Source organism: Macadamia integrifolia, chromosome 4, assembly GCF_013358625.1.
Source record: "Macadamia integrifolia cultivar HAES 741 chromosome 4, SCU_Mint_v3, whole genome shotgun sequence".
In the NCBI taxonomy this organism is placed as follows: domain Eukaryota; kingdom Viridiplantae; phylum Streptophyta; class Magnoliopsida; order Proteales; family Proteaceae; genus Macadamia; species Macadamia integrifolia.
In genome coordinates this window covers 19,693,358-19,720,920 of record NC_056560.1, presented here as the reverse complement: position 1 = coordinate 19,720,920, position 27,563 = coordinate 19,693,358, and the positions used below count along the sequence as shown (strand labels likewise).

Here is a 27,563-nt window from a genome sequence, read left to right as displayed (position 1 = left end):
TACCAAAGGGCGCAAATTGACATATTCTCTCATCAAACAAATGTGGCCCTCTCATTGGTGTGGTTCTACTGTGGCATCATCAGAAAGCTTTGCCCTTCTAAAATCCATTGCACTTCATATTTGTTAAAGGGAAGAGAATTTGACCCACGTCTAGAGAAAAATAGAAGTTTCAATGGATGTATCATATATAAGTGTCATTAACATCATGCTAAGATTACCATAATTCTAAATTAAGGAAGATGTTCCCCACACTTCCAATGTAGGATGAATCTCCCACCTCACTAATCACGATTGTAAACAATTTTCTCATAGGACCCACGTGATGAAAGAGGAGAAACAAATGTCGACATGAGATTTACATGATTAAAATGTGAGAAGATGGGAAAGCATAAGGGTGTCAAATCGGAACTAAAATCGGAAATTGAATCCACTTCCATACCAAATACCCTGAACCGAACCAAATCGACTACAATATGGTTACATTTTGAATTTGAAATGATTGTTTATAATTTGGTTCGATTTGTATCTAGATCTATGTAAGAATCGGTGGTTCTAATCGGAATCGAACTGAATAACTTGATGTAACTTTTTCCTCTTCTTAAAACTAAACACTTGATGTAACTTAAATAGAAATCTGACGTAATTAATCATTTAAATTGTTTTATAGAGTTAAAGTTATAGTCTAAGTTTAAACCTCCTCTTGTTAGGCAAGAACAACAGCCTAGTAAATGAACATTTATATTTTGTCATCTTTATAGCAGAATCGAATTTAAAAGCTGGATCCTACAAAAAAAAAATTGTTAAAACTGGATACTGGCATCAAATAGGAATTAAATATAAAACCCAAATAGGAACTGAAATCATACCGGTACTAGATAGGTTTAGTACAAGCACCAATTTCTATAACCGAAGTGGAACTGATCCAATTATGGATCATACTAGCACCCTTTAAAACCGAAACCGTGACCAAACAAAATACTTGATTCCGAACCAATTGACACACTTACGAAAACATCATCGAATAAGATTTTTTCCCAAGAGAAGGGAGGTATGGTACTAATTAAAAGCCAGCCCTTTCGATCTATTGGTTAACATAGTTCTAATTGTCACGAATGCAGATTCCTGGAGTGAAGACCTCGTATTTCTTGGAGTTGGAGGCAGGCAATTCAGCGGATCTTGGGAAATTTTATCTATTCATTTTCCTCCAATGCGTGCATTACTAGTGCCCTATTCTTACGCAAAATGGTTATTCCCTTTCTTTATATACATATATGATCTTACACAAAATTTGAAATTTCAATCCAATCTCTTAACCTCCGGATCCAACTTCGCAGAAGTGAATATCTTCATATTTGAAAGACGGTTAAGACCAAGTCAAAGTTAGCTTCATTAACGGTTATCTCCAACAAACCCACCACTTCCATAATCCATCTCTCTCTCCACCGTCTCTCCCATTTCACACGGTAACTACCTCCTCACAACACTCTTCAAAACTAAATCTAATAAAGTCCAACCCAAGTAATCAGATTTCTCTCTAATCAGCTCAGGCGCTCTTCAGCTTCAAAGAAAAAACAATGGCCACCTCTCAATTCTTGTTATGCTTAATCCTCCTTTCTTCCACCCAATTCTTCTCGGTGTATTCACATGAATTCGAAGTCGGTGATAACAAAGGTTGGGCTGTTCCTTCCTCCAAGAATGATGATTTTTATAATGATTGGGCTTCGAAACAGCGATTCCTAGTCAACGACTCCATCGGTAAGTATTATTAGGAATTTAGGTATAAGTCATCCTTAAAAGCTAATCTTTAATTATGTGCATTTACATTTATGACTTCAGATTTCAAGTACAATAAGGATTCAGTGATGGTAGTGACTGCTGACGAGTACGTGAAATGTCATTCTTCACATCCAATCTTTTTCTCCAACACTGGCAACACTACCTATAGGTTTGATCATCCAGGCTTGTTTTACTTCATCAGTGGTGTCTCTGGCCACTGCGCGAAAGGACAGAGGTTGATCATTAAGGTGTTGGAGTCGCATATTTCTCCCCCACCAGCCAGCCAGAATGGGACTGGTGGGTCCTCTGCAGGGTCCAACGGTGCAGTTAACGTGGCAGCTCCCTTTGCTGCTCCACTCGTAATGTCTGCTTTGGTTGCATTTTTAATTAGGTTCTTCTAAGTCCCCCCCCCCTCTTTAGATCTCTTTTTAGTCTTAGCAGCAACATTTAGGCTAGGTGTCTCCATGACCACATTTTTTTTCAATTTTTTAAGAATAGTTGGGTGATTACACCTTCTACTAGGAATCAGGAACAATATTGCTTCATTTTACATGTTCAGATTTTATTTCTCTCTCTCTCTCTCTCTCTCTCTCTCAAAACTGATTTGATCTAATCAATTATTGAAATTTGTGCTTTTACTTGATATTGGGATGATTAACTTTGACATAAATCTAATGGTTAAGGAGCAGCTGCAGCAGCTCCAGTAAGAATCAAGGCTTTTATATTCCTCTTTGGCCAAGGCATCAAATCCCTGTAGATAGGAGAATACCCTCTCCATTTTCTATACACCCGAACCAAAAAAAAATTACGGGTCCTCTAATCAACTTAACATTCAAGTCAGATTTTCAGGATCAATCGAGCTAATATCAAACAAGTTAACGTGTAGGTGCGGATGTGGGCTACATTGCCAATCAGCTCCAACTTCTCCCATGCAGTTGATGGGAGATAAAAAACCTAAATGGGATCGATATCAATTTGGATCACCTTGAAACGGACAGAAATACCATTTTACCCTTTACCCATTATTTATACCGATCATGGCGTCAAACAAAGTATCTAATAATTGCTTTAAAAAAAAATGCATTAGGGCATTTTGCATGCTGTTGTCTGGTCCTCTTATTAGACATGAACGAATCCATACTAGTGTTTACTAGGGGACTCACATATCATGCCTTGTGTCTGAACATAAATGGTATAAAATGACCATAGTGCCTTTCTTAGTCAATGTTTTCCCCATAGAGTGTTTCCCAATCGGCGGTTTTGTGTTTCAGCTAATGGTAATCCTAACCCAACTCTAGGTCCTCAAAATTCAACCTAGACCCAACCCTGTTGGGTTCATACCAACCCAATCCAGATCGGGTTGGGTTGGGCTAGGTTGAGTTGGATTGACCCTAACTTTTGCACTGGTTGGATTAACATTGATTGACCTATTTTAAATTTCAGGTCAAAGCTAACCCTGACCTATGGTAGGAATTTTTCAATCCTAATTTGCCTTTCTGATAAAAAAAAAAGGGTAATTTATGACGCCACCCCCTGAAAAATGTCAATATTATATGGGCACCCCCTCTCTTTCACCAAATTAGAATAAAACCCCTTATCGCCAGTCATTGTAAAATGAATAGTTAAAATGACTGTTATACCCTATTCACTAAAACTAATATTTTAACCCAAGATTTAAAGAAAGAGAGAGAGAGAGAAAAGTAAACCCAAGGCGTCTACCTTATACTCTCCGACTGAGAATTTATGCGAAGAAGAAAACAACGACGATCGTTACCTGAGTCCAGAAACCAGATTCCTGTGAGGGAGGGGCTGGATTGGCTGTCGCTGATGAGGGAAACGTCCTAATCTGTGAGGGAGGGATTACAAAAAAACGTTTAGTGAAAGTAAAGTACCAGAGGAGGAAGCTGGTTCAATCTGGGTTCCTTCGGGTCTGAGTAATTGCAGTCACCCAGAAGAAAAAGGGAGGAGGACCCCACTTCATCCCATAGATTAAAAAAATCCCAACCCAACTCATACAACAAAACAAACAGATTCAACTGGGAATAAGACAATAGAGAAGAAAAAAGGTCCTCCCCTTATGTTCAGCCACAAGCGCAAGGAAGAAGACAATGGAGAGAAAGAGAAAGAGAGAGAGAGAGAGACCTTCACCTTATGATTTGGGCGGTAGCGACGGCAGAGGCAGACTTCTTTGGCATATGGACTTGAAACCTCACACATCTGACGATTTTTCGATCACTGTCGTTCAAGCTAACTCTTCCCTTGAAGATCAAAGCAAAGTCTTCACATCTCCTTCCGCCACTTATGTTGGCGTCTACGACGGACATGGTGGCCCTGAAGCGTCTCGATTCATCAATAACCATCTCTTCCCTTATCTTCACAATAACCCACCTTCCCAATTTTCCTTTTTCTTCATTCTGTTTTAGATTATTCTATTGGTTAATGAGAACTTACTCAATTTGTTCTTTGTTCCACTATCTCTACAAGGTTTTTGGCGGAACAAAGGGGATTGTCAGCGGATGTCATAAAGAAGGCTTTTGATGCCACTGAGGAGGAGTTCTTGCATTTGGTGAAGCGTTTGTGGCCGGCCTAGCCGCAGATCGCTTATGTGAGTTCCTTTTGTTTGGTTGGTGCCATTTCCGATGATATGTTGTATCTAGCCAATCTTGGGGACTCCAGGGCCTTTCTTGGGCAGAAGGCATCCGTGGATCGAAGGATTTCGATGTTGACGGAATGCTTGTCCACCGATCAATATTTTGCAGTGGAGGAAGTAAGGAAGGAGGTGGAGGCACTTCATCCAGATGATTCTCATATTCTCGTTTACAGTCATGAAGTTCGGCAGGTTAAGGATATAGGACGAGTACCAAAGTATACATAGGTTTAAGTATTAAGGGCATTTTGATATTTGAAATAAAATATATTAGCTGACATCAGCCTTTTTGGTATACTCTGTGACACTAACTGACGGTAGGGGGTCAAAATTTAATTTGGTGAAAAAAAGGAGAAGTCTCTATAATATTGGTAATCTCCAGGAGTAGCATTGCAAATTACCCAAAAAAATTGATCTAAATTCTGTTCATGCCTTAGGGCAAACTGGGGCGGGTCCTTGTCAGGGCCCAGGGCTAAGGTTTCAACCCTAGTTCGAGGCTTCCAACCACCAATGAAAGGAATTTCGGTCGGGCTTCTAGCGTTAATGGTCTTATGGGTCGTAGCGGCTGGCACTGAAGAGTCGTACTAAAGGTCTGATGTGTAACTCGTAGGTTCCAGTGAATCATGGTTAAAGTTTCTCAAAGTATCTGTTGTAACACACTGCTTTCTTATTGAGATCCAGCTCACCCTTCTTGACGGCGTGAACCCAGCGTCGTTGGCCAGCTGTTTTCCAGCATACATAAACACCCGTCCGGTCAATTTCGAATATATTCTAATCTCTAACTTCACTAAAATATCAAAACTGCCATTCTTGAAACCAACTGTCCTTATAATTTAAATTTCAACCAATCACCATTTCCCCTCATCGAGTCTTCGGAGGTGAAATGGACAACGTTCGTTTCCTAAGATCTCTTTTCTAAAGAGTAATTGACTCAGTGGACCCCACCGTAAAGGATAATGGTAAGATGACCGACATCCTTTCGCCCATGAGAATAACGATTGCCATTTTGTAAATAAACATTAACATGAATCCTAAATTGTTATCGATTAAGTCCAATCCACTCTGTGTGTATTCACTACCAATCCTCAATATTACCGGGAAATAACTGTATCTATTCTCACTACATGATTTTACCGTATTACCCCTGTAGCTTGTTCTCCTCAACGAAGCGAAAACGGGGTTTGGATTTTATTTACATGCGGAGACCAATTTGAACAGAATTAAAGAGTGTGTTGTTGTTGCTTTTCTTGATTCTTCGTCACCGTCGGAAGCTCGGACCTCCGGTGGGAATCGCAGGTCCCGTTCGTTTCCTGACGATCTTGTTCGGTGCTGATGAAGGTGCGATTTTAGAGGTTTCTCTGATAGAATCCAGTGATGTCTCGTCAGGCAGCTACTTCGCATTTCCACAAATCGAAGACGCTCGACAACAAATATGTGAGTCGAGAGTGTTTCTTTCTTCTCCTCTTGGTTTGATTTTTTTTTTTTTAGGGTTTGGTTTGCTCTGCTTTTGTGTTCTTTTGAGATCTTGATGGTGTTAATTGTTGGTGAGGTTGGTTTGTTTTGGTGTAGATGCTTGGAGATGAGATCGGGAAGGGAGCGCACGCTCGTGTGTACAAGGGCCTCGACTTGGAGAATGGTGACTTCGTTGCGATCAAGCAGGTGTCTCTGGAGAATATCGCTCAAGAGGATCTCAACATTATCATGGTCTGTTTCATCTCTCGGTTACTGAGCTTTAGTGTTGTGTTTTACTTTTCAATACATCTTGAGTCTTAGTTTTACATCCAGTGTATGATGCCCGGTGTTTCTTGAATTACTAGAACTGAACATTTACAATTTTGTAATGTTAAACCCACTTGAAGTGTTTTGAACTTGATTATTTAGCCCTTTTTTTTTTTTTTTTGGGTGATTATCTTGAGTTGTCCTTAATCGGTGGGTTTTATTGTTGTTCCCCTGTTGAATTCTTGCATATGGTCGATCATTGTGGTCAGCATTGTCTACTAGAGAAAGGAAAAGCGAAGCATACATACTGAGGGATTTTAGAGCGTTTTCTATGCATTCTCGAGCAACATTTTATGCTTTGGTGATTATATTTTGTTTTCAAGACACTGATTTTAATGCTTGGAAGTTTCCCAGTGATGTAGAAACTTGATATTTATTTTCCGTTCTCTGTAGGATGATTTAATGGGTAAGCGCAATTCTTTATTTTCCCTTTGATTGTTAGCTTAATTGTTTTTCTTATCATCTCATTATTAGCTCCTCATTGAAGATATAAGAGATGGTTTTGGATGGGCAAGTGCATAATTGTTGCGTGTCCCACTTCTTCAGAAAGAGAAACTAGAAATTTGAGAAATAATCCCAGTATTAGGTTTTGTACATTCTCCCTAGCATTTATGACAACCGAAAGTTGTTCTGACTTCTCTATTTTGTGAACATAGTTGCTGTTTTCATCTGGGATCAACTTTTCTACTTATCAGATTTAAACTGAAGACTGTATTGTATAGTCTTACAGATATCTATTCCTTTAATTTTGAACTTCCATGTGACTGTCCGATTAACCCAATATTGAGGTTTTCTTCTCCCAACATCTCCCAATTTGTTTCTATGAGAATTCCCATTATGCCAATGGAAGTTGTCAGAGAAACATGACCAAGATCCAGGAAAAAGATGCTTAATGGTGTGTAAAATTGTGTTGGATAGAAGGCTGGAATAATTGATTATGTGAGATTAACGGGGACTTCTATGTTCAAGATATATTGGATCCTTTCTCTCTTCAGTGTACCACAGCATTGTTGAATGCACATTCCTTTTTGGCGGGGTTGTGATCAGGATCTAATGGCTCAGCTCTCAATTCAATGCCCTTTAGCATATGGTTGTGTTTTTCTGCAAAATGGTGCTTGATGCTGAAATTTCCAGAGTACTAAAAAATTTGGAGAGATATACAGCTCTCTGATGAAGTTAATAAGAAGTTAAAATATTATGTTGAAACTTCAAAATGTTGATAATTATTGAGCGATAAACCAAGTTGTGGAGCTTGAGAAGTAGTCTCTGTTCTTTCTTCCATGTATAGTACATAATTTTTTTGCTGTGTGCAACATTAAGTCACAGTTTGTGTTATTCAAGAGATAATATCTTGCTTTATGTCAAATTAGGTTGTATATTCTATTTTTATGACTCAATTCAAATCCTTGGTGGTTCTATATTTTTTTTACAAGAGCAATTTGCAAAACAGGTATTTTTTTCCCTTCTCTTTTCTGAATTTGAATGTCCCATTGACTAACTGCTTTCCTTTTGCAACGTTTCTTCCTTTGGCGAATGCGTTCTACATCACAGCAAGAGATTGATCTACTAAAGGTGCCATTTCCTTTACCATGAGCTTCTATGTTAAAACTTTATGCACTGTCAGTGTGAGAAAAATATGCCCGTCAGGTTGACTATTAGGAATGGTTTATCACCTTCATAGTTCATACTTCATACTAGTACATGTGAGGCACATTTAAGGTGATTGATCCTTCCCTAGATGATTAATGACCTGAAACAGTCTTCCTAGTGGAATTTGACTGGCTTTGATATCCTGTGTAGAGTAACCATTTGATTGTCAATTACATCTAATGATGATTTGGTATTCAACTGATGGACAATCCCTTGGGTTTATATCATGATTCACTCTGGTTAAGTCAACATGCTGGTATTGGGAAATATTCATATCCACTGATATATTTAATGGGTAAATTACTCCTTGGATTAACGTTCCATATATTATGTTTTAGGTGCATCAGTGATTCAGTGGGAGACTTTACTCCAATTTAGCCATTCAAGTCACATTTAAATTCCTTTTCCTATTGCTAAACCAGTGTCTGTTTGAGATCAAACGTGGGTTCCTTCCTGTTCCCAATCTCTCTTTTCGAGAGAGGCTCTTGATCTTGGGCTTAATGTACAAATTACAACTATCTTACCTCCTTTTTCTCTTCTTTCTCTTATAACAAAAACTGAAAACAGAAAAAGACTAAAAATCCAATTTGCTGATCCAATACCTTGTCCTTTTTGTCTCTTGAAGAAAACTGGAAGATTGGGTTACTTTTTTATTGACTTCCTCTTACCTTTTCTGGTCTCCTCGAAACTTGGAAGACCAAAGCTTCAAATGCGAATGAGAGCGTCGTTCCCTTCTTCCAAAGAAATCCTACACAATCTAATTGCTTCCTCAAAACTTCTTGTCAGAGAGATTGCTCTGTGGAGGAAGATCCACATATTCAAATCATGTGTAATACAAGAAAGTAATATCCACTAGGAATTAAATATATGCCTCCTGTTGTTGGGAATTAGTCCTAATGGGTTTTCGGCAACGTTTGAATCTTTGGAGGATCGGATCAATCTCCTTTGGGATGCGAACTTTGCCGGATAAAATTTAATGGGAGGATACATGTTACCTTTTGAACCACATGTGTAATTCCTCCACTCAAACTTAATTCATACACACTTGAGCAACGCAAGGAACACGATCACACAACCTGTGCTATCGTCGAGAATGCACTTTGATATAGAGGGAATAGCCAAAAATCATTGGACTTTCTCTTTTCCCATCCCTCTATTTATAAAATGGGTTGCCCACTTTGAGTGTGCGTTCCAGTCAGAGTTTGGTTGGGATTCGCAATCCCAAGCAGATTATAACTTCGAATGGCAAATGGCCTTGTCATCACTTAGTGTCCTTGTATACTACAATGTGGGAAGAGGTAGGATCCCATTGGGTATCTTATTTAATCCAAAAGCCATATAAATTAATTGATCCTATTAATAATATTGTATGGTTGTTGATAGATAAGTTTTGTACCATAATCTCCCCAAAGAAAAACTAATTCGCAATTCAATCCAATTAGTTGCTTATCAGTCCCTCAACTAAAACAATATAACATAATGGACTATAGGGTAAGGTTGTTAAAACCAAACCAAAACCGAACTGAGCTGTTTACACCGAAATTGTGAAACCGTTTAATAAAGGGTTCGGTTTTGGTTTCAAAATTGCGATTGTTTAGCTAAAAGGTTTAAAATGAACCAAGCCGTTAAACTGATGGTATACCTTTAAAACCAATTAATATAACAAAGTAAGTTAAGTCGTTCATGGTTAAAGGAAACAATTATGACAAGAAATAACAAATCCCCCTAAAAAATTTAGAGACATTCAAACATTTTTGAATAAAAATTAAAACATATAAACTACTATAGTTTTACAAGTATTAAAAGAAAACATATAACAATAACCAATTCAATTCAATGTTAGATTAAAATTAAAGAGAAAGAAGCCGTTTGCATAAAAAAGTAAAAAAAAATTTAAAACCGAAATAGTTGAAACTGAAAAGCTGAAACAATTTAAAACCGAAACGAACCATTTTACACCCTTACTATAGTGCATGCAATTGCATAATTGTATTACTGCCAATCCCCTTTCCATCGAGCATGTTAGTGCAGAGATTCTGTGTCACTTATTGGAAGAAAACACATTGTTAAAACATTTAGTAAAATAATATTACAAATAAATTATATTTGTTTTTAAAAATAATTTGTGAAAACTTGACAAAAGCATTACCGGATGCATATTTTTGTCCAATCATACACTGATATTCTTTCTCCTTGACATTCCATAGTAGGGCAGTGGATTCCATGTTGAGTGACTCTTTCGTTCACAAACAAACAACATGAATCCTGTATACCAATATTTAGTTAGAGAAAGACATCAACCATTGATGTGAAAAACCCATGATGCATAACCGCGACAACAAGGACCTCTTAGGTCAAGGTACCAATTAATTTTTATAAATGAGAATCTTGTTACTTATCAACTGGTAGTAACAGATGCAAGATTCTTGTGTGATCCTGTACAATGCACACTCCGTATGTGCATTCACACCTGTCTTGGAATCAATATCCCAAAGAACACATGATGTGATGACCATATGAACATATTGTCCACTGATATCCCTAGTTGAGTACATTTTAGGTGAAAACTTGAGGTAAATCATAGCCTGTTAATGATCATGCAAATTAAATGAAGTTAATGTTAATAAAAATTGTGGGTTTGATGAACACTTACCCAACACCTGTAACATTGCCTGAAACGAGTGTGTTGGCGCTGCTGCCACAGCCGAAGACCTTGACCTGCTCTTTCCTAAATGTTTACAAACCCCTCGCACCCCACCAGTAAATTCTCCTTTTTCTGATTTTCTTCAGTGCATACTAATGATTTCTCCTTGAGGATTATTCTGGTGGACCCACCTACCCAAAATCCCAATATGTATGGAGATCATCTCTCATCCTTTAGAGGAAAACTATTGAATATTAGATTCAACTCGTCCAATGAAGACCAATATAAGCCACAGGCCCAAAAAGTGCCTCTTGATTCAAGTAAACCCTCTTCTTCAGCCAGTCTGGTGCTTTCTAAGTCGTCAGAATACCCTAACCTTAACCCTAACCCATGTAGCTGGTGGAGGAACCTTTGCTCGAAATGGGGGCCTTGGTTGCTCAATTTTAACCAGGGTTCCTTTTAAATCAAGAGTAATTTTGTCAAATGACATTAATATTGGACTGGACTAACACTGTCTATGTTCGATGCACCCAAAGAGTAAGGTATGAAACTTTAGGAACTGTGGCTTAAGATACCACAAATGTGAGGAACCTCAGAAATTTAAGTTAACTTTTTATGGATTCTAACCATTATTTATTTATTTATTTGCTTACTTAGCAGAATTTGAACCATAAAAATATTGTGAAGTACCTTGGATCTTCAAAGACAAAGACTCACCTGCACATAATTCTTGAGTAAGTACTCTTCCTCAAGTAGTTTGGTTAAGATAGAGTGAGTTGGGTTGAGTTTTGTAACAGATGCACCAAACAAGAAATTTCACATTGCAAATTTACACTCTTAAATGTTAAATGTTTCTCTTGTAGGTATGTGGAAAATGGCTCTCTTGCGAACATTATCAAACCAAACAAATTTGGACCTTTTCCAGAATCTCTAGTTGCCGTTTACATTGCTCAGGTTAATGCACAAGCATGCATGTCTATTTGGGAAAGCCTCCAATGTGGGGCTACCAGACCTGTTCACAGGTTTGGACACCTATAACGTTGCACATGTCAACATTCAAGGGATCATGACCTAAACATGCACATATATTAAATTTTGTTACTATCGGATGATTTTTAATCATTTGATCTTAGTGCTATTCTTTAGGACTTTTTGAAGCAATATTCAAATTTTCTAGGATGGCCAAATGAATGTTAAAAAATACACATTGTAGGCATCCATTCATGCTGAATTTTTTCCATTCAATCTCTTGGATGGAACTTCCCTTTTAATGAGTCTTGATCCTCTCAAATTTAACATGTGACAAGTGGTTGAGGCTCGATTTGGTATGATTTCTATTTCAATTTCAGATTGATTTACGTGAAATAGTTAACAAATAGATTTTCGGTCAAGAAATTGATATTTTTTGGTTGCATCAATCTGAAATATTTCAAGGATAAAAAGTCCATTTGGTTACTCAATTTCTGAGAATAGATTCTCCATATTTCTTTGGTAGAGGGTGGTGGCAGTGGCGGGGGTGGGGCCGGGAATGGGGAGGGGGTGGTTGTGGTGAGACCGTCAGGAGAAGAAGAAGGGCGATGTTTTATTTTAACATGAAATAACTGATTTTCCCATCAAATTCACCGTCTGCTCATTAAAGAGCAAGAGTGAATGCAATTTCATTTTCGAAATCACCCTATGAATTTGAAATAGAAAGCGTGCCAAATCAGGCATGAGACCTGAGTTTATGCATTCTTATTTTACATTTCCTGCTTTCACTTTGATTTCCTCAATGCTAATATTTCTTGAATGGTAGGTTTTGGAAGGCTTGGTTTATCTACATGAGCAAGGTGTAATTCATCGGGATATCAAAGGTGCAAATATACTGACAACTAAAGAGGTAACATATTTTTCTTTCTTTGTTTGTTTTGTTTTTGTTTTTGTTTTTGTTTTGTTTTGTTTTGATTTTTTTTTTTTTTTTGGTTTTTTGGTTTTTGTTTTTATCTCTGGTGTGGGGTGTGGGGTAATGCCTCAAGTCCCCTGCCCCTAGCAGGACCATTTTCCTGAGTCTTGAATTTGTAATTTTCTCCTTGTCCGCTAGGTGTTCTTTTTTATCACAATATGCACCTTGGTTTTACTGGTTTTGTGCTTCCAAGTATTTTTCATAAAAAATTAATTGTTTTGCTTCTGAATTTTGTAATTTTAAGCATTATATATGTGTGCTTAATAGAACAATAATGCTGTTGCATTGTTTGTCATCTACTTTGGGCATTTATTTTATGTGTTTATTTTCTGTATGTTTCCTCTTATGCTGCATTTGGTTGAGTGTAAGGGGAGGGAAGGGAAAGGGAAGTGTGAGGCAAAGTAACGAAGAGAAAGGATATTGTTGGAAAATTTTTCACTTTCTAACGAGTGTCTGGTTTCATGGAAAATGTGAACTCTCCTTTGGTTTTGAGAGGAAGTAAAAGTGGAAAAATAATAGAAAGTGTTGTCATAAATTCAAGAATGCTGATTGATACTTAACATTCAATCAAACAATGGAAAATGGCAAGACCCAAATTATATTTTTGGGCTCTTCCACACTCCCATTCATTTTTTTTATCCAACCAAATGGAGCCTGAGGTAAAAGTGACAAATAGTACCCAGATTGGTGTGATCCCGGTGTTTGGAAACCCTGTTTCGGTTCGCTGTGGGCCCACCCAAGTACACAATTACTAATAGTAGGAGGGTAATGGCAGAACCATTAATATAACAAAGGTGGCAAAGGGGAGTGGCAATTTTTAATGAATCAAAATTGTAAAGGTTTACTTTGGAAGGTGTATGTGGGTTAGGACACAACTTTCTTTTATATTTTTTGTATGGGGACAGAGATGGAAGCAATTGTAAGTAATGGGCAGACTTGGACTTAAACAAGAAGCACAGGGGTATTTATGGTGTTGCCACTTGCCAGGTAATGCCCTCTTTAATAAACAACCTGATTGAGGTTGTCTTCTACCTCTAGACACAAACAACCAGCGGAAGAGGAGAACACTCCAGTTGGGAGAACTACTTAAATCGATCTTTATTTGGCCTGCAATTCCAAGCGAAGGATCGGTTCATCCTGCTTTATCACTCCATCGGTTAGCTACCGGAAACAAGGAGCTGGGAAATCAATAGGGAGACCTGCAACAAAGATTGGCGATGGTCTGTAGAACCAGCAGTAACTTCTCGTTCAGTTTCATAACAGAGATCAAATTGCTTTGGTAAGGGTTCCTTCAACCCAAATCCTAGGGTGAGAGGGAGAGAAAGAGAGTGATTGAAACAAATCTTTAAGGGGCTGTAATATCGTTAGAACAAACAATGAATGATAGAGCAGAAAAAGGAAGACAGAGAAAGAGAAGAAGAGAATAATAATAATAATAATAATAATAATAATAATAAGGTCCTGCGGGGGAAGGGGAAGGGGAACAGAGGGAAGTGAGACAAAGGGAAGACAAGAGAGAACACTATGGCCAGCAAGCCACACCACACCACACCACACCACAGTAACTCAAAACCAATTCATTCTATTCTTCAATCTACTCCCATGATGGGGATTACGGAATTTATGAAGAAAAATAAAAGACTTACACAAATAGAAACAAACTCTCTAATTGGAAAACTAACCCAACAAAGAAATGAAAGTAACAAGGAAACATCTGGGTGTTTGTTTGCAGATTGTAGGCTCTTAGCTGGTTTCTGTCCTTCCCCTTTTATTTTGTTGTATTTCTTTCGGACACTCGCTGAATGCAACTTCTTTATATGATTATACTTTCAGGGTCTTGTTAAGCTTGCAGATTTTGGGGTTGCGACAAAGCTAACTGAGGCTGATATTAATACACATTCTGCTGTTGTTGGAACGCCATATTGGATGGCCCCTGAGGTACCTAAAAAAGAGTGTTATTTCAGAATTTAGGCCCTCTTTGGTATCCTTTTTCTTTTTGATTTTTACCTATTTAACAAAAATCATTAATGAAAACCATTTTCTATCAAATCATAAAAATGGTTTGGTAACTACTTGACAAAAATGGTTTTTTGTGAGAAATAGTTTGGTATCCCTATGTGCAAAATGGTTTTTTGAAGAAATGGCCACTCAACGGGTAAAGAGATATTCCCTTCACTCATCTTCCTTATAGCTCTCTTTCTCCACTTTGGACTGAAGCAGAGGGGGCAAGGGCCTTGAATTTCTAATGACAAAGCAAATGACTACTCTACCCCTCCATATTGGTATTTTAAGCACGTGCTCATTAGAGTTCAGCGTAAAAATAACTGAAAATCAATTTTGGCCAAAACACATAAATGACTCTTGATCTCTTTTTAATTTTGTGTTTGATCAAATTTTTTTTTTAATATAGAAACAAGCTCCATAAATTATACCAAATGCAATAAAAAATGTTTTTGTGAACAAAAATAAAAAAAAGAAAAATGATACCAAAGAGGGCCTTTGGCCACCTATTTATTTGGTTTTTACTGTAAATTGGAGAGCACTGAAAGCATGTATCTGTTTATAGCACATCAAACAAGAATTAAATATCTGTCTAGCCAGATTGGACCACTTTCTGAAACTGCCACCAAAAATTTTTCTTAACCAAACCACTTGGGGTCAGAAGACTCCACAATGATCCTGCGTTAGGCATCCTAGCCTCTTGTACTGGTGGCCTTACACCTTAAGGAAGTTTTTGCTTCGCCCATGTTGCCATCTCCAAAGACTATCTGTTCAGATACTTCAACTTAGGATGTGGTGTGTCTCTGATTGATCAAAGGCAGCCTTTGCTTAAATTGAAGTCGGAAATTTTCTCGTAAATATTAACAATTTTTTTTTATGTAGAAATCAAAATAATTTTATTAAAAAAAGATCATATATATTATTTTGTAAAACCATATTATAAGAATAATGACTTGTTTAATTTTCCTTCAGTCTGTGATATAATTCAGGTGAAACTCATGTTTTGCTAATAATATTATAGGTTAAAAAAAAATCTGAAAATAGTCATTTGTCCTATAAAATCGAAAGAAAAGGAACAATTGAAGTTCACTGTGAGGGATCGCTGGTACATGGATTTATCCAAAAAATATATGATATATAATATTGCAAGCATATATGAACTATTTATCCGATGCAGGTGATTGAAATGTCAGGGGTTTGTGCTGCATCAGATATTTGGAGTGTTGGTTGCACCGTGATAGAGCTTCTCACATGTGTTCCTCCTTACTATGATCTCCAGCCAATGCCAGCACTTTTTCGCATTGTCCAGGTCTGCTTTCTTGTCTATACTTGCCAGCATTATTCTGGTTCTGGTTTATTCTGGATGATTTGCTTTCTATCTTTGGGAATGATTACCCAGATAGCCAGGAACCATGAATTATTTTTGTGTACTCATTATACTGAGATTGTCCATCTCTCTCTCTCTCTCTCTCTATATATATATATATATATATAAGAATGAATAAATTAGTGCTGTAGCAGGCCCTGAACACGGAATAGGGCAGAACAGAGAAAAGAAAATAAAGAGGAGAGGAAAAAAGAAATGATTGTTGGAATTAGAAACCTCCCTGCCAATCTGAGAGCTTGGTTGATTTTTGTTTTCTCCGAGTTAGAAATGAATCAAATGGATGAGGATAAACTCCTCACTCGCCAGGCCCACTAAAGAAACCAGCTAATCAAGATGTAAGAATATAATGGTGGATTTCAGGGTCAGAGTTTCAAAGCAAACTGATCCGTTACAGCTTGGAGTTCCTCCCAGGGATATTATATATACGGAGAAAAGAACCCCGCCGGTCTAGCATTCCTCATGCACAAACACAGCTGGGTGGGAAAAGACCCAGCTGCTCCTTTGTGCAGTGGATATTTTCATGCCCAGCTGTGTCTGGTGTGGGAAGTGGGAATGCTAGACTGGTAGGTTCTCTTTTCCTATATATATATACCATATAATATGATCGATCTACACCAAAATCCAGGGAAATAGGGTTCTCCTAGTTCTGTATGGTGAGAAGAACAAGATCGGTGGAATACCGTACTCTGCTCCGGCAAGGAAACGATCACTGGGATAGGTGCGATACCGTACCCAGAACTAATTTGTGCAAAATTAAAATAAACAGATAAACAAAGCAAGACAGACTAAGAACTCAAAAATAAGAACATAAAGTAAAAACTGCTTAACTAGATCTATGTTTCAGAATCAAGAGGCACGACTGTAGGCTCTGATATGAAGATAGAACAAGAAGCGTATGCAGATGCAAATGCAAAATAATTTGAAAATAAAATACACTTTGCTTATAATTTGGAGATCTTTGATTACAAGGCTTGGGTAGGTTTAGGTTAGAGGATTTGAGAAGAAGAAGGGTATTTGGATCTTTGTTGGAGCTTTGGGTTATTGGTGCTAACCTTTGAAGGCGATCGGACTTGGAGGGGACGATCGGACCTTGGAGTTGTTGTTGAAGACCGGCAGAACTTTGTGGTATTCCGGCAGAGCTTCGTCTTTGAGGAACTTGAGAGGGGCGATCCTTGGGGAGCTTCACTCTCTAATTCTAATTTTGGGAGATATCTCACAAGTGATTTGTGAAGAGGGGGAGTGTCCTTTTTATAGAAGAAAAGACACATTTACATTTCATTTGGGTTTGCGGCGCATTTGAGTTTCATTTGGCACAATGCTAAATTATATTTGAAACAATACCAAGTTACATTTCATTTGGAACTGTGCACTTGAATTTGGAGTACTATCTAAGGGCACTGTTGGCACCGAAAGTTGAGATAGGTTCCGTCCTTGGATTTGGAATCTTCTATCTTGGCCGTTGAAATGGAATCTTTGGTCTCGTTCTTTGATTTGGAATCTTCAATGATCACACTACGGCATTCCATATGTCTAAGACACTGTTTTCCGCATTGGTTTGATCAAGGAGTTTGTACCATATTTGTTTGAGCCTAGTATTGGCTGGACTGTCATTTAACCTGGGACAGTAACAGTGCCACCTTTCCTCAAAGAGGTTGTCCGTGGTTAACTGACTAGGTGAGTTATCAACATCACCGGTCGGCTAGTTTAGAACCATCCTAGCAGACGTTAGGGACCAAATCATCGTTTGGTCGAAGATTTTGATTTTAAGGTAGCCCGACGGGATTTCCGAGAGGTTACCGATTTGAATTTTCCAGAGGTTGATGCCTTAGAGCTGAAGGGCTCGTCATTTGGATCATCCTCGTAGGGGTTTTGGGCCATTTGTTCACTATGACAGTGGGCCAGCATGGAGCCTTTGATAGAACTAAGACTGTAGGCACCATCACTGGAGCCCTTATCTTTTGAGTCGGAACCGAGCTCAGCGAGGCGGGCCAGAAGAGCTTCCTTCTCACTTTTGATGCTGGATTTTGATGAGGCTGAAAGGGCTGGAACTGGTTTGAGACCCGTAAGGCTTTGAGTGAGTGTCTTCTTCTCGCATTTGGAGACGTCACAGTTGTCCCACCATTTGACATTGAAAATCCGGCAGAGAACCGGGGCAACCCAGTTAGGGGTATGGAAATCATTGATCTCATATTCCCAGAATAGGATCTATGCCAGACGGTAGTGGAGAAAAAATCGGAGGAGATCAGGTTGGTGAGGATGTTGTATGGAGTTTTTGCAAAATATTTGGTAGGAATCTTGAATTTACGGTGGGAGGATGTCAAACATAGGACCATATTGATCCCACCATAGAGGAAATCAGAGGGGTGTCAGGTTATTGAACTTGTACTCAAAACAGAAAAACCAGGATTGGCGGTTAATTCTGTTTTGGAAGCAGAAAGCTTTGTACCATGCCTCTTGGTAATCATAGTAGGTATAACTAGGAGGGTTACAGGAATTTAATAAATTTTTGGCAGTGAGAGGATGATTTTTCCAATCTTGGAGGCTGAGGATTTTGCAAATTGTTACAGTAGTGTGAGTAACTAGGGATTTTTCATTTTTGTCAATATTTAGTTTGAATCTGACAGAGTCAGTATCTACGAGAATGTACTCGTAGAATTCTTGTGTCTTTGTAGTAGAGGGGGAATAAAAATGCCACCCTTGGAAGAAAATTCTTTGAGCTATATTGATAGGTGAATCAATATAATTTTGAAGAGATTCTTCAATGGTGAAGAGGTTTTCTTTGAAGGGTATTTCATGATATTGACTTTTAAGTTTGGATCCCTGAGCTGTTTGGAGGGGTTTATCCTGGGTTGTTTGAAGGTTGGAGTTGGCTTTGTTTGTGGTTTAAAGGGGGCCAACGGCCGAGGAGAGAATCACGACATGGGAGTATGATTTGTTTGCGGAGGCCAATTGGGATTGGCTTCGTGTGACAATTTGGTTTGAGGGGGCGGCAGTGGTGCCGTAGCTGGATTTGGATCAGACAAGAGAGTTTGAGGAAGTGGACTCCTTTGGGGGAGCCATTCTGAGGAGGTTGATTTGTGGAGTCTGGCCCTGTAGGAATTCACGGGTAAGAAAGTCAGGGACAGAGTTGGATTCTCCTTTAATATAATCAATTTGAAATTCAAAAATTGAAAGCAAAGCTTGCCATCGAGCAAAGATTTGTTTGGATGCAAGGTTTGAAACATCATTTTGTAAAACAAATTTGGCTACGTTACAATCGACACGAACTAAAAATGATTTGTTTAATAATGCATTTTGAAATTTTTGGATGCAAAGAACTATAGATAGAATTTCTTTTTTAATGGTACTGTAATTCTTTTGAGTAGAATTCCAGATACCGGAAGTAAATTGGACTAGCTGTTCTCTGTTTTCATTGGGGAGTTTTTGTTTGAGAATTCCACCATATATAATATCTGAGGTATCAGGGATGAATAGGTAAGGAATTTCTTTGATCAACTTTTTAATTGTTTGTACGGCGATAGTTTGGGTCGAGGACCAAGGATCCGGGTTCTTTTTAAGCCGGAGATATAAGGGTTTGGCAATTTTGCTAATTTGGGGAAGAAAGTCTCGAACATAATTTAGACTTCCTAAAAATCTTTGTAATTGGGTTTTGTCAAGTATTTGGTCAGGGAATTTTTCACCAAAAGAAATGACACGATAGATAGGGGTCAAGGTGCCCTTTTCGATCAAGTGGCCGAGAAAACGAACTTTGGTAAGAAAAAATTCCATTTTACGTTTGGAAAGGACAATGCCATTTGATAGAAAGTTTGCAAGTGTTTGAATTGTTGATCTTCTGAGTCAGAAAAGACTAAAACATCATCAATGTAGACAATTGTAAATTGTCCATAAGAATTGAATATGTCGTTCATATTCTTTTAAAACTCGCTAGGAGCATTTTTAAGGCCGAATGGCATGACATTCCATTCATACAGGCTAAAGGGGATCTTTGGAATCTTCAATGATCGTGGCTCTGATACCATATAATAGGATCGATCTACATCAAAATCCAGGAAAATAGGGTTCTCCTGGTTTTGTATGGTGAGAAGAACGAGACTTGTGCAATACCGTACTCCGATCCGGCAAGGAAACGATCACTGGGATAGGTGCGATACTGTACCCAGAACTAATTTGTGCAAAATTAAAATAAACAGATAAATAAAGCAAGACAGACTAAGAACTCAAAAATAAGAACATAAAGTAAAAGCTGCTTTGGCTTGTATGAATGGAATGTCATGCCATTCGGCCTTAAAAATGCTCCAGCGAGTTTCAAAAGATTATGAATGACATCTTCAATTCTTATGGACAATTTACAATTGTCTACATTGATGATGTTTTAGTCTTTTCTGACTCAGTAGATCAGCATTTCAAACACTTGCGAACTTTCTATCAAATTATTAAATCAAATGACATTGTCCTTTCCAAACGTAAAATGGAATTTTTTCTTACCAAAGTTCGTTTTCTTGGCCACTTGATCGAAAATGGCACCTTGACCCCTATCGATCGTGCCATTTCTTTTGGTGAAAAATTCTCTGACCAAATACTTGACAAAACCTAAATACAAAGATTTTTAGGAAGTCTAAATTATGTTCGAGACTTTCTTCCCTAAATTAGCAAAATTGCCAAACCCTTATATCTCCGGCTTAAGAAGAACCTTGATACTTGGTCCTCGACCCAAACTATCGCCGTACAAACAATTAAAAAGCTGGTCAAAGAAATTCCTTGCCTATTCATCCCTAATCCTGAGGCTTTTAAAATTGTTGAAACTGATGCCTGAGATATTGGATATGGTGGAATTTTCAAACAAAAACTCCCCAATTTACTTCCGGTATCTGGAATTCTGCTCAAAAGAATTACAATACCATTAAAAAAGAAATTCTATCTATAGTTCTTTGCATCCAAAAATTTCAAAATGCATTATTAAATAAACCATTTTTAGTTCGTGTCGATTGTAGCGCAGCCAAATTTGTTTTACAAAATGATGTTTCAAATCTTGCATCCAAACAAATCTTTGCTCGATGGCAAGCTTTGCTTTTAATTTTTGAATTTCAAATTGATTATATTAAAGGAGAATTCAACTGTCCCTAACTTTCTTACCCGTGATTCCCTATTGGGCCAGACTCCACAAATCAACCTCCTCAGAATGGCTCCCCCGAAGGAGTCCACTTCTCAAACTCCCTTGTCCGATCCAAATCTAGCTACGGCACCACTGTCGCCCCCTCAAACCAAATTGTCACACGAAGCCAATCCCAATTGGCCTCCGCAAACAAACCATACTCCCATGCCTTGATTCTCTCCTCGGCCGTTGGCCCCCTTCAAACCACAAACAAAGCCAGCTCCAGCCTTCAAACAACCCAAGCTAAACCCCTCCAAATAGCTCAGGGATCCAAACTTAAAAGTTAATATCATGAAAAACCCTTCAAAGAAGACCTCTTCACCATTGAAGAATCTCTTCAAAATTATATTGATTCACCTATCAATATAGCTCAAAGAATTTTCTTCCAAGGGTGGCATTTTTATTTCCCCTCTGCTGCAAAGACACAAGAATTCTATGAGTACATCCTCGTAGATACTGACTCTGGCAGATTCAAACTAAATTTTGACAAAAATGACAAATCTCTGGTTACTCACACTATTGTTACCATTTGCAAAATCCTCAGCCTCCAAGATTGGAAAAATCATCCTTTCACTGCCAAAAATTTTTCAAATACCTATAACCCTCCTAGTTATACCTACTATGATTACCAAGAGGCATGGTACAAAGCTTTCTGCTTCCAAAATAGAATTAATCGCCATTCCTGGTTTTTCTGTTTTGATTACAAGTTCAATAACCAGACACCCTCTGATTTCCTCGATGGTGGGATCAATATGGTCCTATGTTTGACATCCTCCCACCGTAAATTCAAGATTCCTACCAAATATTTTGCAAACACTCCATACAACATCCTCACCAACCTGATCTCCAGTTTTTTCTCTACTGCCGTCTGGCATGGATCCTATTCTGGGAATATGAGATCAATGATTTCCATACCCCTGACTGGGTTGCCTCGGTTCTCTGCCGGATTTTCAATGTCAAATGGTGGGACAACTGTGATGTCTCCAAATGCGAAAAGACGACACTCATTCAAAGCCGTAATGGTGCTTACAGTTCCGGCCCTTCCAGCCTCATCAAAATCCAGCATCAAAAGTGAGAAGGAAGCTCTTCTGGCCCGCCTCGCTGAGCTCGGTTCCGACTCAAAAGATGAGGGCTCCAGTGATGGTGCCTATAGTCTTAGTTCTATCAAAGGCTCCATGCTGGCCCACTGTCATAGTGAACAAATGGCCCAAAACCCCTACGAGGATGATCCAAATGACGAGCCCTTCAGCTCTAAGGCATCAACCTCTGGCAAATTCAAATCGGTAACCTCTCGGAAATCCCGTCGGGCTACCTTAAAATCAAAATCTTCGACCAAACGATGATTTGGTCCCTAACGTCTGCTAGGATGGTTCTAAACTAGCCGACTGGTGATGTTGATAACTCACCTAGTCAGTTAACCACGGACAATCTCTTTGAGGAAAGGTGGCACTGTTACTGTCCCAGGTTAAATGACAGTCCGGCCAATACTAGGCTCAAACAAATATGGTACAAACTCCTTGATCAAACCAATGCGGAAAACAGTGTCTTAGACATATGGAATGCCGTAGTGTGATCATTGAAGATTCCAAATCAAAGAACGAGACCAAAGATTCCATTTCAACGGCCAAGATAGAAGATTCCAAATCCAAGGACGGAACCTATCTCAACTTTCGGTGCCAACAGTGCCCTCAGATAGTATTCCAAATTCAAGTGCACAGTTCCAAATGAAATGTAACTTGGTACTGTTGCAAATATAATTTAGCATTGTGCCAAATGAAACTCAAATGCGCCGCAAACCCAAATGAAATGTAAATGTGTCTTTTCTTCTATAAAAAGGACACTCCCCCTCTTCACAAATCACTTGTGAGATATCTCCCAAAATTAGAATTAAAGAGTGAAGCTCCCCAAGGATCGCCCCTCTCAAGTTCCTCAAAGACGAAGCTCTGCCGGAATACCACAAAGCTCTGCTGGTCTTCAACAACAACTTCAAGGTCCGATCGTCCCCTCCAAGTCCGATCGCCCTCAAAAGTTAGCACCAACAACCCAAAGCTCCAACAAAGATCCAAATACCCTTCTTCTTCTCAAATCCTCTAACCTAAACCTACCCAAGCCTTGTAATCAAAGATCTCCAAATTATAAGCAAAGTGTATTTTATTTTCAAATTATTTTGCATCTTGCATCTAGCATATAGCTTGCTTCTTGTTCTATCTTAAGATCAAAACCTACAGTCATGCCTTTTGATTCTGAAACATAGATCCAGTTAAACAGTTTTTACTTTATGTTCTTATTTTTGAGTTCTTAGTCTGTCTTGCTTTGTTTATCTGTTTATTTTAATTTTGCACAAATTAGTTCTGGATACGGTATCGCACCTATCCTAGTGATCGTTTTCTTGCCGGATCGGAGTACGGTATTCCACCGATCTCGTTCTTCTCACCATACAGAACCGGGAGAACCATATTTCCCTGGATTTTGATATAGATCGGTTCTGTTATATGGTGTATATATATATATATATATATATATATATAGGGAAAAAATAAGGCTTCCTCGTCACGTAGCCCCTGCATCTCGACACATGAGTGTGCAGAATTACCAACCACCTCATGTGAAATGAAAAATACCATTCATGTGTATGCCCCTGTGTGCGCTCTCATTGACCCCCGTGCTGGTGCAAAGACTAAACGATCAGGCAGCGATCTCTTGCCCATATGCCGCAAGCTACCACCCATTGTGTTTATCTCTTTCTTCTCTTTTTTGAAATGAACCACTGCCCCTCTTGTATGATGCCCCATCCCACACCATGTGGGTGGTGTGCATCGTTCTCCCTATAGATTTATTTAAAGTTCTGTAATGACAATAACACCCCCACTTAACAGGGTGCTAAGCCTGTACTCACAATATGATTCAGTAAATCATCATAAAGTGACCTAGTATAACTCTACTATATAGAGAAATGATTCAGTACTTCTCACCAACAAATGCTGTATCTACTATTTAACTTTTCAAAAAGATAAGTGGATCTCTGTTGTTAAGCTTGTGGAGTTTACTTTCTGTAGCTGTTTTATACTTTTCTGAAATTATTTGAAGGCGATGCCTTGTTGCCTAGGTAACCAAGGCGCCAATCCAGGCAGAGCCGCCTTGTCGCCTATGCGACACCCTGATAACTATGATCTTCCCCCTGAAATAACAGATTTACTGCATCAGTACCATTGCATATTGGATATTGTTATGAACTCTCAGTTGAATGAACTGGATTTATGCTTTGCAGGATGAGCGTCCACCAATACCTGATCACCTTTCCCCTGAAATTACTGATTTCCTGCGTCTGTGCTTTAAGAAGGTGATGTAAAGATGCATCAAATTTTTATTTTTCAGTCTTTCTATCCCTTTGCTTTGGTATTTAAGAGTGGTTTCAATATTTTTCAACATTACATCTTTAAGAACCTGTACACATTTTTTTTTGGGGGGGGGGTTGGAATTCCCTGTGCAAATAAATAAATTTGTCTTCGCGCCTAATCAATTAGGACCTGGGATTTTATTGGAGTATTGGAACCAGTATTCTTTTAGAACCTTAATAAACTGCACATCTCGAAATGTTACACAACATAAATTTCTTCAAGGGAAAAAGTTATCTGACAAGGATTTGTTATTTTATTTCTAGCCAATATTATTTGTAAAATTGTCATGAGATTTGGTTAGACTTTTGTGCTTTTAGAAATATATCTTATGATTAAAATGTTCCTAATAAAAATCATAAAAATGAAGGAACTGTGAAATCTGTGGACAGCATCTCTTCTAACAAAAGTTATGAGATGATATATGTGAACAAAACAAACAACAACTCAGCCTTATGCCAACTAAATGTATCCCTGCAAAGACAACAATAATAGTAAATGGAAAGGAACATAACAACAACAATGCAGTGAAATTCTACTTAAATGGGGTTGGCTACATGGATCCTTGCCCTCCAATCAGCTTTATTCAAGGTCATAATTGGGACTAGGCCTAGACTATGCATATATTTCCTTACTACTCCTATGGTCAGTTTGGGCCTATGTCTGTCTCTTTTAGTTCCTTCAATTTGAATTAGATCATTACTCCTTACTGGCGCATCCATAGGCCTCCGTTGAACATGCCAATACCACCTCAAACGACGTTTTTGAAGCTTAGCATGAATTGATGCAACTCTCAAATCAGCTCTAATATGGTCATTCCCTACTTTATCCATCCTGGTTTTATCGCACATCTATCTTAGCTATCATCCTCATGTCATGATGCACTTATATAAGGGCGAGAGAACACCACTCGGTAGTACACGTACACACCCACGGCCAATGGGAGGGTGCACATGAGAATCTTCAGCGCGGGGCACTGTGGTCTTTTCGCACCCGCTGTGTGAGATTACATTGGCAAAGTTGCAGTTGTATTGTGTTAACAAGGATTGACTGTACCTGTTAGACTAGACTTATGTAAAATTCCATTGGACAATGACTTTTGCAACTTCATGTAGTCATTTAATTTTGTATTTAGCTAGTGAGAAGCATGTTTCAGTCTGAGGTTAATCATGTGCAATGACATTACTTTTACATTGTTTTAGTCATTCAACTGCTTTATTTGACATTGAGAAGCATATTTCAGGATGCCAAGCAGAGACCAGATGCGAAGGCATTACTTCTGCATCCGTGGATACAGAACTCAAGACCTGCTTTGCAGCCCTCTCTTCGGCAGTCCGGTGAAACAGTCAGGTAGTCAACGACATGTAGGTTTGTAGCTTCTTGTTCATTTTTTTCAATGTAGGAATAGTTTCTGCCAGATGGCTTTTCATCCTTTTTCGTCCCTCTCTCTCTCTCTCTGTATTCTGTAATGTAGTTAGACGTAGGGAGAGGGATATTTATGTAATTTGCTATTCATTGGTAGTAATTAGTAGATAGAGTTTCAGTTGCATTCTTACTTGTTTTCAGTTTTTGACTCCAATTAGGAGACTTAAACTGGCATGTAACATTCGATGGAGTATTGGAGATTGAATAAAAGTTCTTACCTTGTTGCTGCCAAGATCTGTCTCTGCAGATCTATCCCCTCTCCTTTGAACTCTTCTTTCGTTTCAGATGTGATCTCCTCCTTCTCAGCTTCTTATTTCCCAGATTTATAAAAGGCATACCCAGTGCACAAGGCTCCCGCCACTGCGGTGTCTGGAAAGGGTTGTAATGTATGCAGCCTTACCCCGCTTCGCAGAGAGGCTGTTTCCTAATTCAAACCTGCAACCACTAGTTCACAATGGAGCAACCTTACTGTTGTGCCGAGGTCCGCCGTCATTTAAACATTGTTCTTTAAAGTTCTGTTTTCCCCATGGACCTTTTCCTTCCCTTATTCCTTATTTCTTCTCTATATATTACCGCTTTTTTATCCCTGCTGTTAATGGCACCTTGGGATTTAGAAGAATCACCTCATATCTCATCCTTTGGGCCAGAAACTTTGGGAACTTGTTTCTGACCTAGGGTGACTCAGCCTGTCAAGAGGCTGAACCAAGTTGTGGTTAGAGAGATTTGGGCACATTTTCAAGATTGCTACTGTCCACTCCTGTTCATCCTTCAGTTTCTGGTTGTTGTTTGTCAAGAGGCCTTTGAATTAAGAATGTAATCCTAAGGTTTCAGCTGGATTGGATCTGTTTTGAATGCGATTTATTACCTGCAACGGACCTGGTTTACTGCTGGTTCTAAGAAGAATATTCTTCTTCTTTTATTCATTATTAAGAACCCTTTAGTGGTGTTTATGATTAAGCCTGTCATGTTTAAGTTGGATTTCATCACCCCTCTTCCCTTCTGAAATTGCAGAGCACCCCTCCTCTTACAACTTTAATCACTGGTTCTCCCTCTTTTGTTTCAAAGGTCTTGAACCTCAGTTTATTTACAAAACTGTCATTGTACCTATAAATTGAATAATTTACTACTTTTGTGGGCCCGTAGCGACCATTGAACCCGGTATTGCTTCACTCTCTCTCTCTCTCTCTCTCTCTCTGTGTCACGCACAAACAGACATGGTTTTCTTTCTTTGTGATTCATAATTGCAGTCAGTGAACAATTTGCATTAACAAATCAATTGGAGTGATATTCTAAAGCTAAGCTTTGAATTTGATTTTTGCTGACTTGGAAGTTTTCTATGGGCATAGTCACTCCTGAAGGTTGGATAGAAGAAATGGTTCACCATAGATAAAGTGGTGGAAGGGGAAAAAAAGAGTGAAAGGGACCAGAGATTTGGTTTTCGTGGATTCTTTTTTGTGCGACTTACAATTTTATTTGTGGTAACTGTGAAAATGGAAGTGAAATACTTGGATTCTATAATCTGAGGTCTTGATAAAAAACAAATTATGTTTTCAGTACTTAAGTAACGTATTGTTCTAGAATGTATTTCTGTTTCTGGGAAGCTTTGGTTGAGAATCAATGGAACAGCATATAATTTTACCCAAGAAAAAAAAACCAGCATAAAATTGTCCAACCATTTGGACTATCACTCCTTGAATTTACTGTGATAATCTGAATGGTACTTTAAAAAAATTTTAGTTCAGTTTCTTGCAACCGGGGGGGGGGG

The 27,563-nt window shown here is 38.5% G+C and overlaps 3 protein-coding genes across 7 annotated transcripts in view; all 3 read left to right on the top strand.

Moving 5' to 3' along the window:
• The first annotated feature begins 1,312 nt into the window (after nucleotides 1-1,312).
• On the top strand, nucleotides 1,313-2,351 carry LOC122075121 (mavicyanin-like). The gene is made up of 2 exons (XM_042640030.1): nucleotides 1,313-1,755; nucleotides 1,837-2,351. The coding sequence occupies exons 1-2, from the start codon at nucleotides 1,575-1,577 to the stop codon at nucleotides 2,175-2,177; spliced, it is 522 nt and encodes a 173-aa protein (XP_042495964.1). The 5' UTR covers nucleotides 1,313-1,574; the 3' UTR covers nucleotides 2,178-2,351.
• A 1,620-nt stretch (nucleotides 2,352-3,971) lies between these two features.
• On the top strand, nucleotides 3,972-5,756 carry LOC122076308 (probable protein phosphatase 2C 63). The gene is made up of 4 exons (XM_042641623.1): nucleotides 3,972-4,114; nucleotides 4,261-4,349; nucleotides 4,434-4,615; nucleotides 5,574-5,756. The coding sequence occupies exons 1-4, from the start codon at nucleotides 3,972-3,974 to the stop codon at nucleotides 5,754-5,756; spliced, it is 597 nt and encodes a 198-aa protein (XP_042497557.1).
• Nucleotides 5,595-27,563, top strand: part of LOC122076944 (MAP3K epsilon protein kinase 1-like) — a 41,181-nt gene continuing 19,212 nt past the window's right edge. For 3 of the 5 annotated variants that reach the window (XM_042642613.1, XM_042642612.1, XM_042642610.1), the window contains exons 1-10: nucleotides 5,595-5,857; nucleotides 5,993-6,127; nucleotides 7,754-7,774; nucleotides 11,157-11,230; nucleotides 11,360-11,450; nucleotides 12,292-12,375; nucleotides 14,272-14,376; nucleotides 15,617-15,748; nucleotides 24,247-24,318; nucleotides 25,617-25,723. In XM_042642613.1, coding sequence (XP_042498547.1) covers nucleotides 5,798-5,857; nucleotides 5,993-6,127; nucleotides 7,754-7,774; nucleotides 11,157-11,230; nucleotides 11,360-11,450; nucleotides 12,292-12,375; nucleotides 14,272-14,376; nucleotides 15,617-15,748; nucleotides 24,247-24,318; nucleotides 25,617-25,723 — 881 coding nt within the window. In that variant the 5' untranslated portion in view covers nucleotides 5,595-5,797. The remainder of the gene's footprint in view (nucleotides 5,858-5,992; nucleotides 6,128-7,753; nucleotides 7,775-11,156; nucleotides 11,231-11,359; nucleotides 11,451-12,291; nucleotides 12,376-14,271; nucleotides 14,377-15,616; nucleotides 15,749-24,246; nucleotides 24,319-25,616; nucleotides 25,724-27,563) is intronic. The other 2 variants (XM_042642611.1, XM_042642614.1) reach the window with 2 other exon arrangements.